Source organism: Scyliorhinus canicula, chromosome 13 (genome assembly GCF_902713615.1).
Source record: "Scyliorhinus canicula chromosome 13, sScyCan1.1, whole genome shotgun sequence".
Classification (NCBI taxonomy): domain Eukaryota; kingdom Metazoa; phylum Chordata; class Chondrichthyes; order Carcharhiniformes; family Scyliorhinidae; genus Scyliorhinus; species Scyliorhinus canicula.
The window spans coordinates 132,225,127-132,242,783 of NC_052158.1; the positions used below are offsets into that span (position 1 = coordinate 132,225,127).

The 17,657-nt window shown below is 45.8% G+C and overlaps 1 protein-coding gene across 1 annotated transcript in view; it reads left to right on the plus strand.

Annotated features, from left to right (window-relative positions):
• The first annotated feature begins 347 nt into the window (after window positions 1-347).
• Window positions 348-17,657, plus strand: part of LOC119975651 (apolipoprotein D-like) — a 29,835-nt gene continuing 12,525 nt past the window's right edge. The window contains exons 1-4 of the mRNA XM_038815433.1: window positions 348-488; window positions 2,611-2,737; window positions 6,133-6,254; window positions 14,975-15,049. Of these exons, the coding sequence (XP_038671361.1) occupies window positions 2,630-2,737; window positions 6,133-6,254; window positions 14,975-15,049 (305 nt within the window). The 5' untranslated portion in view covers window positions 348-488; window positions 2,611-2,629. The remainder of the gene's footprint in view (window positions 489-2,610; window positions 2,738-6,132; window positions 6,255-14,974; window positions 15,050-17,657) is intronic.

Sequence of the window (17,657 nt, forward strand, 5' to 3'; positions counted from 1 at the left end):
CTTAACAACGGACAGCTGTGATTGAATGCAGGCGGGACTTGGGGATGTTTGGGAGCACGGATGAAGGGCCGGAGGAATAAATATCCTTTCAGCAGCACCCTGTGCACAACTGGCTGAAGTGACACTTCCCCAACAAAGATCTAACAAGGGAGGAGGATTCATGCCTTGGAATACATTCCATGATGTATATAATTCATTAAAATAAAATAAGACATGAGGGAAATGTTGAGTTACAAAGCAGTTTGCTGCGGAGAGCTAGCACCATCTATCTCCAGATGACTGATGTGGACGTGTACATGACTGGGATCTCCCCCGGGAGCGCGGGATGCCGAGCCCTGTTTGCTAATTGCGATCCAGTTGTTTGGGAAGCGCTGACTCAGATATAAGGAGTGCTTGTGGGGCTGTGCAGCACACACCAGGACACATCAGGTGGAATTCGGGGGCAGTTGCAGAACACATCACCCTTCAAATCTCCACTTTGCTCCAGGGTAAGCTATTGGGAATGACTGCGATGCGGTGGAAGGGAGTTACCTGAACCCTCTTGCTAAAATATGATGTTTGCCGAGTTTTCTGTCCAATTTTGACTAGATTTAATAGAAATATTTCATGGAATTTACAGTGCAGAAGGAGGCCGTTCGACCCATCGAGTTTACACCAGCCCTTGGAAAGAGCACCCCACCTAAGGCGACACCTCCACCCAACCCCGTCACCCCACCTAACCTTTTTGGACACTAATTTATCATTTATTATGGCCAATCCACCTAACCTGCACATCTTTGGACTGTGGGAGGAAACCGGAGCACCCAGAGGAAACCCACACAGACACGGGGAGAATGTTCAGGCTCCGCACAGTGACCCAAGCCGGGAATCGAACCTGGGACTCTGGAGCTATGAAGCAACTGTGCTAACCATTGTGCTACCGTGCGGACTGGAAAAAAAAGCAGCCTTCCCTGGAATGGGGAAACTGGCTGGGTTACCTGGTAACTCCATGGACGAGTCGGTTTGTTTAATACAAAGAGATTTGCAATCTTCTGAAGGAATATATTCACATTATTGCTTTAAATAAATGGGGTTAATTTATGCAAACTGCATTGACAGATGAGCTGGTCAGTGAAACCTGTTTGAACTGAAACGTGGGGACAGTTTGGTAAATGTCCTGAGGAACCCCGAGATGGAATGAGCGACTGAGTCCAGTTTGAGAGTAATTATGAAATGAAGAAGCAGGAAGGGAAGCCTGGACTGTTCACACAGGGTGACTGGAGGCTGAAATGTGATTGTGGGTGGCATGGAAGCACAGTGGTTAGCAGTGGTGCTTCACAGCATCAGGGTCCCGGGTTCGATTCCCAGCTTGGGTCACTGTCTGTGTGGAGTCTGCATATTCTCCCCGTGTCTGCGTGGGTTTCCTCCCACAAGTCCCGAAAGACGTGCTTGTTAAGTGGATTCGATATTCTGAATTCTCCCTCAGTGTATCCGAACGGGCGCCGGAGTGTGGCGACTGGGGCAGTTTCACAATAACTGCATTGCCGTGTTAATGTAAGCCTAATAATGTAAGACACAAATAAAGATGAATATAAATGTGTGCTGCTGTCAGGAACCGATATTTGGGAAGAGAAAATAAAGCGTTGGATTTAACCGCCAACTCAAGGGCCTGGCTGAGAACAAAGCGTGACAATTCTTCTAGTCAAGTAAATCTCTCCCTCCTCGAGAATGAACGGAGCTGATTAAAACATACAGATTATAAAACCAAATTTCTGCGGATGCTGGAATCTAATTCAAAAACAGAAAATACTGGACAATCTCAGCAGGTCTGACAGCATCTGTGTGGAGAGAGGAGGGAGCTCACGTTTCGAGTCTGGGTGAATCTTTGTCAAATATGCAGATTGCTTGATCAAACCATTGTTAAGCATGATAATTCCCATCTCCTCATCTCTGTAGTTGCCGTGTTTTCATCAGGAGGGGGAAGCAGACCAGTAGATTGTTGACAACTCGTTGTTAGAGTTGGGGTAAAGTGTGTTGCAAAGGTTGAGATTCTTGAAAAGAGATACTCGAATTTCGCTCATTTGTAAAGGAGGTTCACACACTGTATGGTGTTCCCCCCCCCCTTTCCCCCCTTCAACCCAGGCAAGATATTGGGAAGGATTTTTAAAAGTGATTTCCCTCTCTCCAATATTTTCCAGAGATGCTTCAGTTTTCTCATTATCTGTCATTTGCAAATGCCTCCCACCCGGCTTACTCACTCTTCCACCTTCTTCCATCAGACAGGAGATACAAAAGTCTGGGAACACGCACAAACAGATTCAAAACAGCTTCTTCCCAGCCATTACCAGACTCCTAAACGACCCTCTTATGGACTGACCTGATTAATGCTACATACCTGCATGCTTCACCCGATATCGGTGTCTATGTATTTACGTTGTGTACATTTTGTTGCCCTATTAAGTATCTTTTCATGTGTTAAATGATTTGCTTGAGCTGCACGCAGAAAATTACTTTTCACTGTACCTCGGTACACGTGACAATAAACAAATCCAATCCAATCCAATCTTCTCCAGAATGCCAGAATTAGAGTGATGAATTTGAGAAATATAATAGAGCCTCTTTTTCTCTCAGATCCTCCCAAGACGGCAACATGCTGGGACGACTGCTGATGCTGTTAGTTCTTTCCATTTGTTTCACCAGAGGAAGTTTCAGGTCATGCCCAAAGATTCCAGTACAGAAAAATTTCACTCTGTCAGAGGTTAGTAACGTGAAGTACAGAAGTTATGTGGCATCGCCAATCCTGTCGTCAATAAATAGTCTCTGCAGCTCTTACAAATCGTAATAAACGGCACTTACTGAGAAGACCGGACAGCACGGTGCTTGCAGTAACTTCATTGCAGTGTTAATGTAAACCTAATTGTGACAATAATCAAGATTATTATTATTATCTGAGTATTGGATTTTAACCCGAGCCTTGCCTGAGGAAATCAATTCTCTTCTCTCCGGAGGTAACAGAAATCTTGGGTGGGATTCTCCGTCAGCTGATGCCAAAATCGGGAAATGTGATTGGTTGGAGAATAATAATAATAATAATCTTTTATTGTCACAAGTATGAAGTTACTGTGAAAAGCCCCTAGTCGCCACAATCCGGCACCTGTTGGGGTAAGCCGATACAGGAATTGAACCCGCGCTGCTGGCCTTGTTCTGCATTACAACCCAGCTGTCCATCCCACTGAGCTGAACCAGCCCTTCCGACGCCAAAATTGTGATTCTCCATCACTTCGAAAACAGCATCAATGCGATTCGCTCCGCACTGCACTGTTGCTTCACAGCGCCAATGTCCCAGGTTTGATTCCCGGCTTGGGTCACTGTCTGTGCAGAGTCTGCACGTTCTCACCATGTCTACATGGGTTTCCTCCGGGTGCTCCGGTTTCCTCCCACAAGTCCCGAAAGGCACGCTGTTAGGTAATTTGAGCATTCAGAATTCTCCCTCTGTGTACCCGAACAGGCGCTGGAATGTGGCGACTAGGGGCTTTTCACCGTAACTTCACTGTATTGTTAATGTAAGCCTTCTTGTAACAATAATGATTATTAATATTATAAAAACATACAGTAGACACTGTTTGCATATCATTAGAGGGCCCAACCTGATCATTTCCGGGTCCTCCAGGATGCTCCACCTCCGAATTCCCGACGGCGCGGTTCACTTGTACTTTTTAAAACCCTGAAACCAGCAGGGCGGGTGCTGAGGGAGAGCGAGGGGTCAGGGAAGGTTACATTGCCACAGTTTGCTGACAGTTGTGCCGCTGGCCAGGGGGCTTTGGCCAAGGTCAGGGGGAGTAGTGGGGGTGACCAGGATGTGGGCTGTGGTCAGGGTGGACTGGCATGGGTCACCATTGCCGCAGCTGGCAAGGCTGCTGTGCACCTGCGCACACCGCTAACAGCCCACTTTGAACCTAGTGCCATGAGTCGAAAAGGTGTCCCCCAAGGCACCCGCCTGGGTGCCCTCTGACCCCAATCAACATATCTTTCTATGATTACAAAGCATATCACTAATCAGATCACTAATCACTGATTTCTGATTAGTGGGTTCTAAATGACTCACTGATGCCTGAGTGCCACTCAGCTTAGAAACTGTCTAACTGCCAAAGCCAATCTTTTCCCTATGCAAAACAATGCACAGGAATATTGCAGGTCATTTTATCTTAACACAATGCAATAAACAGTAAGATTAAAGAGAATCTGTGATTCTGTGAAATTGATTCTCTTTGTTTCAAGTCACATGAGTCCTCTTGACAGTAAGGAATCCACAATTGTTTTTTTAATGAAAACAAAACAATTTGAAACAAACGTTCGCTCACTTGCATGGTTTAATTCAACAAACGTTACGATATTCGGTATTTGGAAAAATTAGCAGCATTCGTCAATGCACGTTTTTCAGTATATAATTGCCTTTTTGGAGAGAAGATGAGGTGCAAGATTATGTGTTAATGTATTATGCACTGCACATCAATTGTGAGCTTAGTGTTATTGTGGAAAAGTGAAGAAACAAATGATGCCCATTTCAGAGCTGGGTGATTAATTCTTTACTCATTTTATGCATCCTTCAATCTGGTGAAATGCACATTGTTCCCATCATTACTTGACTCCATGAGTTTTGTTCTTTGATTCTCAAGGACAGAACATCCATCGATTCCTTTGTAAAACAAGTGAGGCAGCTGAGGTAGGATATCCCCAGGCTAAGAATTCCTGCTGCTCAGGCTGGAAGGAGGCTTGGTGTGGTTGTAATAACTGGTATGTCAAATCACTGGCCACATACCAAACTCCATAAGACCATATGTGGCCCCCACCAATAAGGGCAAGGCAAGTGAGTTGGATCCCTCAATAATTTTAGACTGGGGGAAACATTGATAAAATGGTCACTTTTCTTGTGGGACATGAATCAGTGAGTTGACAGATTTTCAGATAACATGGGCCAATCCTTCCCACATTGTGGGAACCATAAGACCATAAGGCAGAGGAGCAGAATTAGGCCATTCCCTGCTAGCATTTCTGTCAGGCATGAGCAATTGGGTGCCGGAGAGATTCCTGAAGTGACTCTTAATCCAGCCTGTCTCATGAAAATGGATGCGTACTGCAGTGAGTTCAGCATTGGGGGGCATCTCATCAATTTAGGGGCAGCACAGTAGCATTGTGGATAGCACAATCGCTTCACAGCTCCAGGGTCCCAGGTTCGATTCCGGCTTGGGTCACTGACTGTGCGGAGTCTGCACATCCTCCCCGTGTGTGCGTGGGTTTCCTCCGGGTGCTCCGGTTTCCTCCCACAGTCCAAAGATGTGCAGGTTAGGTGGATTGGCCATGATCAATTGCCCTTAGTGTCCAAAATTGTCCTTCGTGTTGGGTGGGGCTACTGGGTTATGGGGTTATGGGGATAGGGTGGAGGTGTTGACCTTGGGTAGGATGCTCTTTCCAAGAGCCGGTGCAGACTCGATGGGCCGAATGGCCTCCTTCCGCACTGTAAATTCCATGTATCTATATAATTGTGCCCTGAGAAATGTTGGATCCCTTGTAATCATCAACCTTGAATTATATTCATATAGAATAATGAGTCAATCCGTTTGACTGAGTATTGTGTGCGTCTGCAAGTGCACCTGTTTGGGGTGGAAACACATGGCAGATTATTGACATCTTTTTATAACTGTTACTGGTAATTAACGCCCCTCAAAGCCATAAGGCTCTAGGCTTAAGCTTCACTTGAACATGTATTCTAGGCTGACACTTTAGTGCAAAGTTGAAGGACCATTGTGCTGTGCTTTCTTTTGAATGAGGCATTAAAGCAAAGCCTGTTCAAGGTTGCTTAAAAGATTTCCTTACACAGTTTTGAAGAACAGCAGACGCTTCTTCCAGTGCCCTAACCACCATTCAATCCTCAAACAACATTATCAAAGGACTAACTATCTCATTGCTGATTTGAGGCAATTTTATGTAAACTGACTGTTGTACTTGACAGTGATCATATTTCAAATAGTCATGAAGTGATTGTGAAACAATTTGAGAGGATCTGAAGACGTGATGTGTTCTCAATGCATGTATGCTGTTTCTCCATTATTGTTGAATCTGTGTAATCGAACCTTTAATGTTTTCATTTCACAGTTTATGGGAATGTGGTTTGAAATTGAAGCACTCAGTTCACGTCTTATAAAAGGTGACTGCATCACACACACATTCCATCAGGGAACTGATAATTGGATACATGTTAACACTACAGAGAAGAGGTAAGTGTTCCAGAAATAGATGGAGCAGAGGAATGGCTGAGTCACAGGCACTTCCATGATCAATAATATTGCAAATGCCCAGTTCATTGTTTTAATAATGTGGTGAATCACAATCCTAGTAATTCACACTGTGTTATATTGTATGTGTTGTGTTCTTGTAAGCTCGGTATACGAGCAGTTGCACGGCTCTGCCCATAGGGGGAGATGAGGAATTTGTACTGGGCTCCACCCTTGGCTCCGCCCATGGTTCCGCCCATGGCTCCTCCCACTAACTGGAAGTATAAAGATCTGCGGTTGTGAGCCTGCTGCCAGTTCATCTCGTCGCAGGCAGGCTCAGTTGTAAGACTATTAAAACCAATGTTCACTTCCAACCTCGTGTCTTGTGAATTGATGGTCACATCAAATAAGAAAAACAGGAAATGCTGGGAATACTCAACAGGACACTCAGCATGGAGAGAAATGTAACTCTGTTTCTTTCCCCCATAGATACTGCCTGTCTTGGTGAATATTGATAACACTTATGTTTTTATTCCAGATGACCAGCATTTGCAATATTTTGATTTTGCGCAATTGAATTTATAAATCTGTAAACAAAGCTGTTTTTAAAATCAGGAGCTCTTAAAGAAGCCCTTGAAGTTCATTTAGATCTTATTTATCCTGAGGCAAAGGCAGGTTTTGCAGTGTTCAGGTATACATTTGTTCAGTTACAGCAGTTCTGTCAATGCCCAATATTTTTATTTTGTACTTCTTAATCAGCTGCTAACATTGAGTTACACGATCCAGTTATAACTTACCAGCAAGAACACTAAAAACTGGTAATTTGTACAAAAAAGACAAAAACTGAAACTGAGGCAAGCAAGGAGCTATTCGTTCATATCACTCGCCACTTAGTCAGGGACTGAAGTTTGAAGGTGGGTCTCATGGCAGGGCGGTGAATTAAAGAGGTTTAGGGAAGGAGTTCCAGAGCCTGGCACCTAGACAGCTGATGGTATGCCACCAACGGATGAGATAAAGACGTGGCAGTGCAAAATAATCCGGAGCTGGAGGAATTTACAGGTTTTACTTGAGAGCAGAAGATGGGAATGCGGTTACACAACTAAATCATGGGGGATTCTGAATTTAAGTGTGATAATCCTAAAATTGGGGTGTTACTGTACAATGTATGAGTTAGAATACAGGCAGCAGCATTTTGGATGGTCTCAAATTTCTGGAGGGTGGCAGATGTTGGTCAGTAAATGAGACAAGAAACAAGACTAAGTCAGAGGCTGTGAATTCTCCAGTGAGTAACTCACCTTCTGACTTCCCCAAGCTTATCCATCATCTACAGGGCACAGGTCAGTAGTGTGATGGAATACTGCCCTTGCCTGGATGAATGCAGCTCCAACAACACTCAAGAGGCTCAATACCATCCTGGACAAAGCAACTCACTTGATTGGCACTCCTAAGACAATACCTTCCAAACCCATGACCAAAATCACCAACTGCAAGCTCCCTTCAATCCATGCACCCTCTTGACTTGGAAATATATCGCCATTCCTTCACTGTTGCTGGATCAACGTCCTGGAATTCCCTCCCTGAAAGCTCTACAGGTGTACCTACACCACATGGACTGCAGCGGTTCAAGAAGGTAGCTCAGCGCAACCTTCTCAAGTGCAATTAGGGATGGGCAATAAATTTTGCAATAAACAGCAATAAACAGCCACATCCCATGGATAAATATTTTACAAAGAATCTTTGGAATAGTTGCATCCGCCGCAACAGGCCACAGTTATGTATTTGCTCAGGAAAGATGTGGGCTTCTATCTCAACTGAATTCATGTGTCCAGTACTGAAGATATAGGGGGAATCGGAAAATGATGACCAGAAGGAGAAAGTTATCTTCAAAGCCAAGTGCAAGAGAAGGTCCTGTTGATAAAATAGGCACTCAAGTGGAGGATATCTATTTTTATAAGTGAAATTAATCAACCAAACTGTTTCCTGAAGAGGACAGAAGAGAAGGTGGACTTTATAAATCAGGTCAACATAAGGAAGTTAAATTTGAATAAAGCACAAGTTCAGCCTCAATTGAAGTACTGTGTCCAACTCTGGAAACTGAATTTAGGCAACATGTCTAGGCTTTGAAGTAGGTGCAGAGACGAACTATTCGAATGGTAGCAGGGCCAAGGGAATTCAGGTATGTGGAGAGACTTGAGCTGGGATTGTTCTCCTCAAGGCAGAGAATGTAAAGAGACTATTTAACTCAGATATTCAAAATTATGAAATATTTTGATCGGGTAAATGAGGAGCAACTGATTACACTGACAAAAGAACCAGAGGCAAAATGAGGAGAACAGTTTTTATGCCCTGTGTGGTTATAATCTAGACAGCACCGCTGAAAGGATAGTAGAAACAGATTAAATGGGAATTATGTGTGAAAAGGAAACAAAATGCATGGTTATGACGAATGTTCAATTTCTACAATTTGGCATTTGCAGTTATTGAAAGACATAGGTGTAGCCAGGCTAGCTGGGCGGGCTAGTTAGTGGGAGTTCAGTGGAGAGGTTGGTCAGGTGGTTTGCATAGGAGAGGGGGTCGGGACCGTTGTCTGGTTCTGAGGAAAGGGGGACGGTGGGGGTGCGGGGAGGGGGGGGGGGGGGGCTGCTGACAGGTGTGGTTGTTGTGGCGCAGCAAGTGGTGACAGTGGGCATCTGAGGGTGGGCCTGGCTGGTTGCGTGACAAGGGTCGGGGGCTGGCCCAAGAAAGGATTGGGATGATTGGCAGGGAAGGGGGGTGGAATGTCCCCGACCTGGTTAGTCACGCGGAATGTGAGAGGGCTGAATGGGCCAGTCAAACGGTTGTGTGCGTTCGCGCACTTCAGGAGCTTAAAGGTGGATGTGGCCTTTTTGCAAGAAACACACTTGAGGATTGGAGATCAGACTAGGCTTAGGAAAGGGTGGGTAGGGCAAGTCTTTCATTCAGTTCATTCAGGATTAGATATGAAGACGCGGGGGGGGGGGGGGGGTGGCGGTGCTGATAAACAGACGGGTGGTGTTTGAGGTGGGGAATATTGTGACAGATTCGGGAGAGAGGTCCATGGGCTGTTTCGCACAGGGCTAAATCGCTGGCTTTGAAAGCAGACCAAGCAGGCCAGCAGCACGGTTCGATTCCTGTAACAGCCTCCCCGAACAGGCGCCAGAATGTGGCGACTAGGGGCTTTTCATTGAAGCCTACTCGTGACAATAAGCGATTTTCATTTCATTTTCATTTCATTTCATGATGGTGAGTGGGAGGCTGGAGAGGGTGCCAATGGTTCTGACAAATACCTATGCCCCAAACTGGGATGATGTGGGGCTGGATTCTCCGACGCCTTTAAGGTGTGGATTAAACCACGTCTGGTGCCAGCGGGATTGGCGGCGCGGGCGGGCGGGCGCCGGGGTCCTGGGGGGGCACGGAGCGTTCTGGCCCTGGGGGGTGCCCCCATGGTGGCCTGCGATCGGGGCCCACCGATTGGCGGGCGGGTCTGTGCCGTGGGGGCACTCTTTTTCTTCCGCTTCCGCTTCCGCCGGATGACGTCAGCTGCTGCGGACTTCAGCCGGCTAGCAAAGGCCTTTCGGCTCCGGCTAGCAGGGCGCCAAAGGCCGTTCGCGCCGGCCGGTGGAGCGGAAACCACTCTGGCGCGGGCCTAGCCCACTTCCACTAAATTCCACTAAATTAGTGCTGCTTTCACCCGCCAGTGGAAACAATCTCCCCACATCTATCCTATCTATTCCCCTCAATTACAACTCGAGAGAGATGATTGGTAATACAAAGGCTTTAATTAGCAGAGAACCAGACAGCTACCGAGAAGCGTGCTCACTGCACACTGCCCACTGGACATTACCTTATATATGGCTCCCTGGGGGATTGGAGCCGGAGATGGAGTCCCCCAGGGTTCCAAACCCGGTCTTAAAGGGATCATTACATTAAAGGTGCCGTAATCATTCATCACACCCTCACAATTTTATATGTTTCTATAAGATTCCCCCACATCCTTCTAAATTCCAATGAGTACAGTCCCAGTCTACTCAGCCTCGCCTCGTAATCCAACCCCCTCAGCTCTGGGATTAACCTAGTGTATCTCCTCTGCACACCCTCCAGTGCCAGTACGTCCTTTCTCAGGTAAAGAGACCAAAACTGAACACAATACTCCAGGTGTGGCCTCACGAACACCTTATACAGTTGCAGCATAACCTTCCTAGTCTTAAACTCCATCCCTCTGGCAATGAAGGATAAAACGCGCCTACTTAATCACCTGTTGCACCTGTAAACCAACTATTTGCGACTCATGCACGAGGACACTCAGGTCCCTCTGCACAGCAGCATGTTTTAGTATTTTATCATTTAAATAATAATCCCTTTTGCTGTTATTCCTACCAAAATGGATAACCTCACATTAGCCAACATTATATTCCATCTGCCAGACCCTAGCCCATTCACTTAAACTATCCAAATCGCTCTGCAGACTTCCAGTATCCTCTGCACTTTTTGCTTTACCACTCATCTTAGTATCGTCTGCAAACTTGGACACATTGCACTCGGTCCCCTACTCCAAATTATCGATGTAAAGTGTGAACAATTCTGGGCCCAACACTGATCCCTGCGGGACACCACTAGCTACTGATTGCCAACCAGAGAAACACCCATTAATCCCCACTATTTGCTTTCTATTAATTGATCAATCCTCTATCATTGCTACTACTTTACCCTTACCACAATGCATCTTTATCTTGTGCAGCAACCTTTTGTGTCAAAAGCTTTCTGGAAATTCAGATATACCACATCCATTGGCTCCTCACACTAGTAATGTCCTTAAAAAATTCTACTAAATTAGTTAGGCACGACCTGCCCTTTATGAACCCATGCTGCGTCTGCCCAATGGGACAATTTACATTCAGATGCCTTGCTAATTCTTCTTTGATGATAGATTCCAGCATCTTCCCTATTACCGTAGTTAAGCTAACTGGCCTATAATTACCTGCTTTCTGCCTACCTCCTTTTTTAAACAGCGGTGTCACATTTGCTAATTTCCAATCCGCCGGAACGACCCCAGAGTCGAGTGAATTTTGATAAATTATCACAAGTGCATTTACAATTTCCCTAGCCATCTCTTTTAGTAAGAAGTCTTAAAACACCAGGTTAAAGTCCAAAAGGTTTGTTTCAAACACGAGCTTTCGGAGCACTGCTCCTTCCTCAGATGCTCCGAAAGCTCATGTTTGAAACAAACCCGTTGGACTTTAACCTGGCGTTGTAAGACGTCTTACTGTGCTTACCCCAGTCCAATGCCGGCATCTCCACATCATCTCTTTTAGTACCCTGGGAAGCATTCCATTAGGGCCAGGAGACTTGTCTACCTTTAGCCCCATTAGCTTGCTCATCACTTCCTCCTTAGTGGTAACAATCGTCTCAAGGTCCTCACCTGTCATTGCCTCATTTCCATCAGTCACTGGCATGTTATTTGTGTCTTCCACTGTGAAGACCGACCCAAAAAACCTGTTCAATTCCTCACCCATTTCCTCATCTCCCATTATTAAAACTCCCTTCTCATCCTCCAAAAGACCAATATTTACCTTAGCCACTCTTTTTTGTTTTATATATTTGTCGAAACTTTTACTATCTGTTTTTATATTCACATCATCCTCTTTACAGCATTTTTAATAGCTTTCTGTTGCCCCCTAAAGATTTCCCAGTCCTCTAGTCTCCCATTAATCTTTGCCACTTTGTCTGCTTTTTCCTTCAATTTGATACTCTCCCTTATTCCCTGAGATATCCACGGTCGATTTTCCCTTTTTCTACCATTGTTCCTTTTTGTTGGTATAAACCTTTGCTGAACACTGTGAAAAATCGCTTGGAAGGTTCTCCACTGTTCCTCAACTGTTTCATCATAAAGTCTTTGCTCCCAGTCTACCTAAGCCAGCTCTTCTCTCATCCTATTGTAATCTCCTTTGTTTAAGCACAAACACTAGTGTTTGATTTTACCTTCTCACACTCCATCTGTATTTTAAATTCCACCATATTGTGATTGCGCCTTTCAAGAGAATCCCTAACTATGTGATCATTAATCTATCCTGTCTCATTACACAGGACCAGATCTAGGACCGCTTGTTCCCTCGTAGGTTCCATTACATACTGTTCTAGAAAACTATCGCCGATACATTCTATAAACTCCTCCTCAAGGCCACCTTGCCTGACCTGGTTAAACCAATCGATATGTCGTTTAAGTGAATGGGCTAGGGTCTGGCAGATGGAATACAATGTTGACAAATGTGAGGTTATCCATTTTGGTAGGAATAATAGCAAAAGGGACAAGCCCTATGGTGGTAGCAGCTCTGCGGATGTGGGGACAGTGGCGGGGGCATCTGTGGTTGGAAGGCGCCGCGGTGTGGGCATTGATTTGCGGCAATCACAGATTTGCACCGGAGTGTTTGACGCAAGGTTTCGGGGGTGGCGACAGGAAGGGATCGAGCGGTTTGGGGACCTGTTTGTGGGGGGCAGCTTTGCGAGTTTAGAGGAATTGGAGGAGGAATATGAGCTGCTCAATGGGAACGGGTTCCGATACTTACAGGTCCGGGACTTTGTGAGGAAGCAGGTGCCGTCCTTTCAGGACTACAAGATAAGGTGGTATCGGAGGATGGAGTGGGAGAGTGCAACGTGTCTGAGATCTACAAGGAGCTAATGGACTGGGAAGGAACCCCGATAGGGGGTCAAGCGGAAATGGGAGGAGGAACTGGGGGGGGGGGGGGGGGCGAAATGGAGGCTGTGTTATGGGAGGAGGCTCTGAAGAAGGTGAATGCATCCCCATTGTGCGCAAGGCACAGCCTTATATAGTTTGAGGTAGTTCATAGGGTGCACATGATGGTGGCCATGATGAGCAGGTTCTTTGAGTGGGTCGAGGACAGCTGCGGGAGGTGCGTGGGGAGGCCGACGAACCATGTTCACACGTTTTGGGCATGTCTGAAATCGAAGGCATTCTGGCAGGGGTTCACGGATGTAATGTCCGAGGTGTTGAGAGGGAAGGTGGCCCCGAGTCCAGGAGTGGCGATTTTTGGTGTGTCGGAAGACCCGGGAGTCCAAGGAATGAGAGAGGCCGATGTTCTGGCCTTTGCCTCCCTGGAAGCCCAGAGATGGATTTTGCTGGAGTGGAAGGACTGGAAACCACTGAAACCTGGGGGGGGGGGGGGGGGGGGGGGTGACATGGCGGAGTTCCTGAGGTCAGAAATAATCAAGTTCGCTTTAAGAGGTTCGATTGATGGGTTTCCCGGAGATCAAGGTCGTTCATCGATTTCTTCAAGGAGAATTGAGGTGTCGGCAGGGGAGGGGTGTGGGGAGGGGGTCAGTGGAGGGGGGGATAAAGGGGTTAAAATGGGGAAGGCATGATGGGAGGAGGGGAATGGCAGGGGTGTTGGGACATTGGTTAGTTATTTATTTATTATGAGGTTCCTGTTAGTTCTTATTCTTGTGTTGGTTTGCATTTAATGTTTAGACAAATGCTTTAATAAAAATATTTTTAAAAAAAGAACGATATAGGTATAACCCGTAGATAACAATTGGTGGAATAGATGAGAAAACATTAGTGAGATTTGCACCAAAGATATTTTTGAATTGGCCATGATTAGAAGGAATGAATCAATGCAAGGTGACTATTGTATTATGAAAGTACAAATTAACCAAATTTCACAAAGAAAACACATTGCAAAGGAATAGAAAATGACAAATTGACTCAAGTGTCATGCTACAAGTTATTGGGAAATGATTTATTTCTCTTGCATATGTTTTCTTTTTGCTTCAACTTTGCAATTTGTGGGATTTTAACCTCTTACATTTCCTTCAATCTCCATTTTCCAAATTTTGGCCAGGAATGAACAGGCAGGGGAGGAGGAGGGTGGGAAACTATCTTGATCTCAGCAGTGTAGCACTCAGACTGGTTTAAATCTCACAGCTTTACTTTTGTGGGAATGTCCCACTGAAGCGGTGGATGTCCGCATGAAATAAATTGATCGAATCAGTGGAAAGAGTTCTGAAAATCACTTGTTTTCAAAACGTTTCTGCTCATTGAGATGAAGCAGCTTAAATATGACAAATTCTGTTTTATGGTCAGTCAGCTCTCTATATTTAGGTTTTGCAGAAGGTTAAAATTGTTTTCCTGTTTTAAAAATAAGTTTAGAGTACCCAATTAATTTTTTCCAATTAAGGGGCAATTTAGCGTTGCCAATCCACCCACTCTGCACATCTTTAGGTGAAATGAAAATCGCTTATTGTCACGAGTAGACTTCAATTAAGTTACTGTGAAAAGCCCATAGTCGCCACATTCCAGCGCCTGTTCGGGGGGGCTGGTACGGGAATTGAACCGTGCTGCTGGCCTGCCTTGGTCTGCTTTAAAAGCCAGCGATTTACCCAGTGTGCTAAACCAACCCCTAGTTGTGGGGGCGAAACCCATGCAAACATTGGGAGAATGTGCAAACTCCACACAGAGCCGGGATCAAACCTGAGACCGCGGTGCAGTGAGGCAGCAGTGCTATCCACTGCACCACCGTGCTGCTCCTATTTTTCTTTTAATGTCAGTGAGGGAAATTACTCTGTATTGCTACTTTTGTTTACTTGGCCAGGTCTGCTCATGTAGTGTCTGAGATTTTAAATCAATCTAAAGTCACAAAATGCTGAAGTAAAGGTTATTCGTAATTTTTTAAAATTGTGCTTATGTGCAGGAAAGATGGTAAAAGATTACTTTATATGGGAAAGGTGTCTCCAGCTGATGTGAACCAAGCTGCAAAACTGCAATAGTGCTTTCTGAAGGTAAGTGCACAAAGAATTTGGTCTGGAATTCTTGTCAGATTTTTCTTTTCATATATGAATTTGTTACTTACTTGCTACTCCAAATATGAAGGATAGAAGTGGGTTTGGTTTAAACAGGACTGAGTATTCGGTGGGACACATAAAAGGTGGCCGGTGTGATGATATCCTTTTTGCACAGGTACTCATGATAAGTATGCACTTCTAATTCTGCCCAAGGAATAAAATGTTTTATCTCCTGCTCGGTATAAATTTGTTTGCAATCTCTCTCATTCCTATTCAGGGAAAATGCCACTTTTCAGTGCAGACGCGGCACCTTCTCCACAGAGAGTGCACATCCACCCCTCCATGTAGTCTTGTCCAACGAGCAGTCAGTTTCTCATTTCCCTCACAGAGAGATCATGTACACCTCTGTTTGTGTCTCCCTTCCCGTGTCAGCGCATGTCTTAGATGTTGACACAGAAAGTGCACATTCTCTTTTCAGAGAGCATGAACCTCCTTCTCCTCGTGCACAGAAAATATAAATTCTCTGCTCTCCATTCTTCTGGAAAGGGTCCTAACTCATCCCTAACTGGAGAGACCATGTCCTCTTCTCTCTGGAACCGCACTTATTTCCCATATATATTTCCCATTCTCCAGACTGAGTGCTTGCTCCCTTCTTGCCCCCTCAGGGAAAGCTATTTTTATTTCCTGCCACCCCTCAATTATAGAATAACAAGCAATGTTTATTTGGTGGCACCCATGTGATGCATTCTGGAATAACAAACAGAATAACAGCATGAACAGGAACATGCCCTTCGGGCCTCCAAGCCTGCACCAGCCACGATACCAACCTTGGCCAAAACCCTCAGGACTTCCTTGTGCCGTATCCCTCTATACCCATCCTATCCATGTGTTGGTCAAGATGCCTTTTGAACGCCGTCTGCTTCCACAACCTCCCCTGGCAATGCGTTCCAGGCACTCATCACCCTCTGCGTAAAAAACCTGCCTCGCACATCTCCTCTAAATTTTGTCCCACGAATCTTAAATCTATGCCCCTTGGTGACTGACCCCTCCACCCTGGCAAAGAATGCCTGCCCATCCACTCTATCCATGCCCCTCATAATCTTGTAGACTTCTTATCAGGTAAACCCTCAACCTCCGTCTTTCTAATGAAAACAGTCTGAGTCTATTCAGCCTCTCCACATAGCTAACATCCTCCAGACCAGGCAACATCCTGGTAAACCTCCTCTGCACCCTCTCCAAGGCCTCCACATCCTGATTTGTGATTAGAAATTATTGACATCACTTCCGGTGGCGGCTATGAAGGAGTAAGTCGTACATTTGGTGGCTCCCGCTTGGGTTGAATTTTTGGACCTTTTCCCCCAATTTTCTACCGGACTTGAATTGAAAAATTGATGACAGAGGCAATTGTGTACTGAATTCCCACATCGGTGCATGGAGAGGAGGACTAGAAGTGCTCGTAAAGGCAGAAAGAGAAAGACAGAGAAGGCTTGGGCTGAAGCTACAGCAGGAGAAAGCATGGCGGAGGACTGGACCTCTGGCTTGTCGACCCAGCGGTCAACGGAGCAGCTGATGCAAGTTATTCAGGAAGGCTTCGCTAAGCAGAAATGGGACTGCTTGGACCCGATAAAATAGTCAATTGAGCGGATGGAGCTTAGATTCTTAGATTGGATGCCGAAGATCGGGCGATCCAGAAAGTAGAGAAGGTGCTGGCAGACCAGGAGGAACATTAAACTGTGGTGGAGTTGGAGGTGGGGATGCTGAGAGACCAGCAGAAAAAGTTCCTGGAGAAGGTGGAGGACCTAGAGAATAGGTCCCGCCGGCAGAACTTGAGAATTGTTGGGCTCTTGGAGGGGTCTGAAGGAGCGGATGCTGGGGCATACATCGCGGACATGTTTGAGAAGCTGCTGGGGGCTGGGGCATTCTTCTGACCTTTGGAGGTGGACAGAGCCCACAGAGCACTCACGAAGAAGCTGTGAATGGGAGATCCCCCGAGGGCAATGGTGGCGAGGTAGTTAGATAAGTAGCGCATTTTACAGTGGGCCGAGCAGGCACGGAGCTGTAAATGGGACAACAGTATCCTGCAGATCTACCAAGACTTGAGTGCGGAGGTGGCCAGGAGAAGAGCGGGCTTTAACCAGATCAGGTCAACCCTTCTTAAGAAAAAGGTGAAGTTCGGACTGGTGTATCCGCCTGTCTCTAGGTCACGTACGAGGAACAGCACTTCTATTGCGAGTCGCTTGAGGACACGCTGGTCTTCGCGACAAGGAAAGGACTGGTGGTGGATGGAGAACGTTTGAACTCTGCTACAACGTTCATGTTTTTATGAAAAAAAAAGTTTTTTGTTTTTTCATTTTGTGGAAGCTGTCTGCAATGCCTTCTGTACTGACTTGGGTCCAGTCACAGAGCTGAATGAGTTAAGGTTTACATTTGCACTGTTGGGGGATGGAGGCGTGCTGGTTTAGATTTTAGATCTCTTAATTGATCTTTGTTAGTATTTTTTTTCTTCCTGTTTTTTGTTTCGGGCAATTGTGTTGTGATTGTTTGTCATTGGAATATGCATGTATGAGTGGGGGGGGGGGGGGGGGGGGGGGG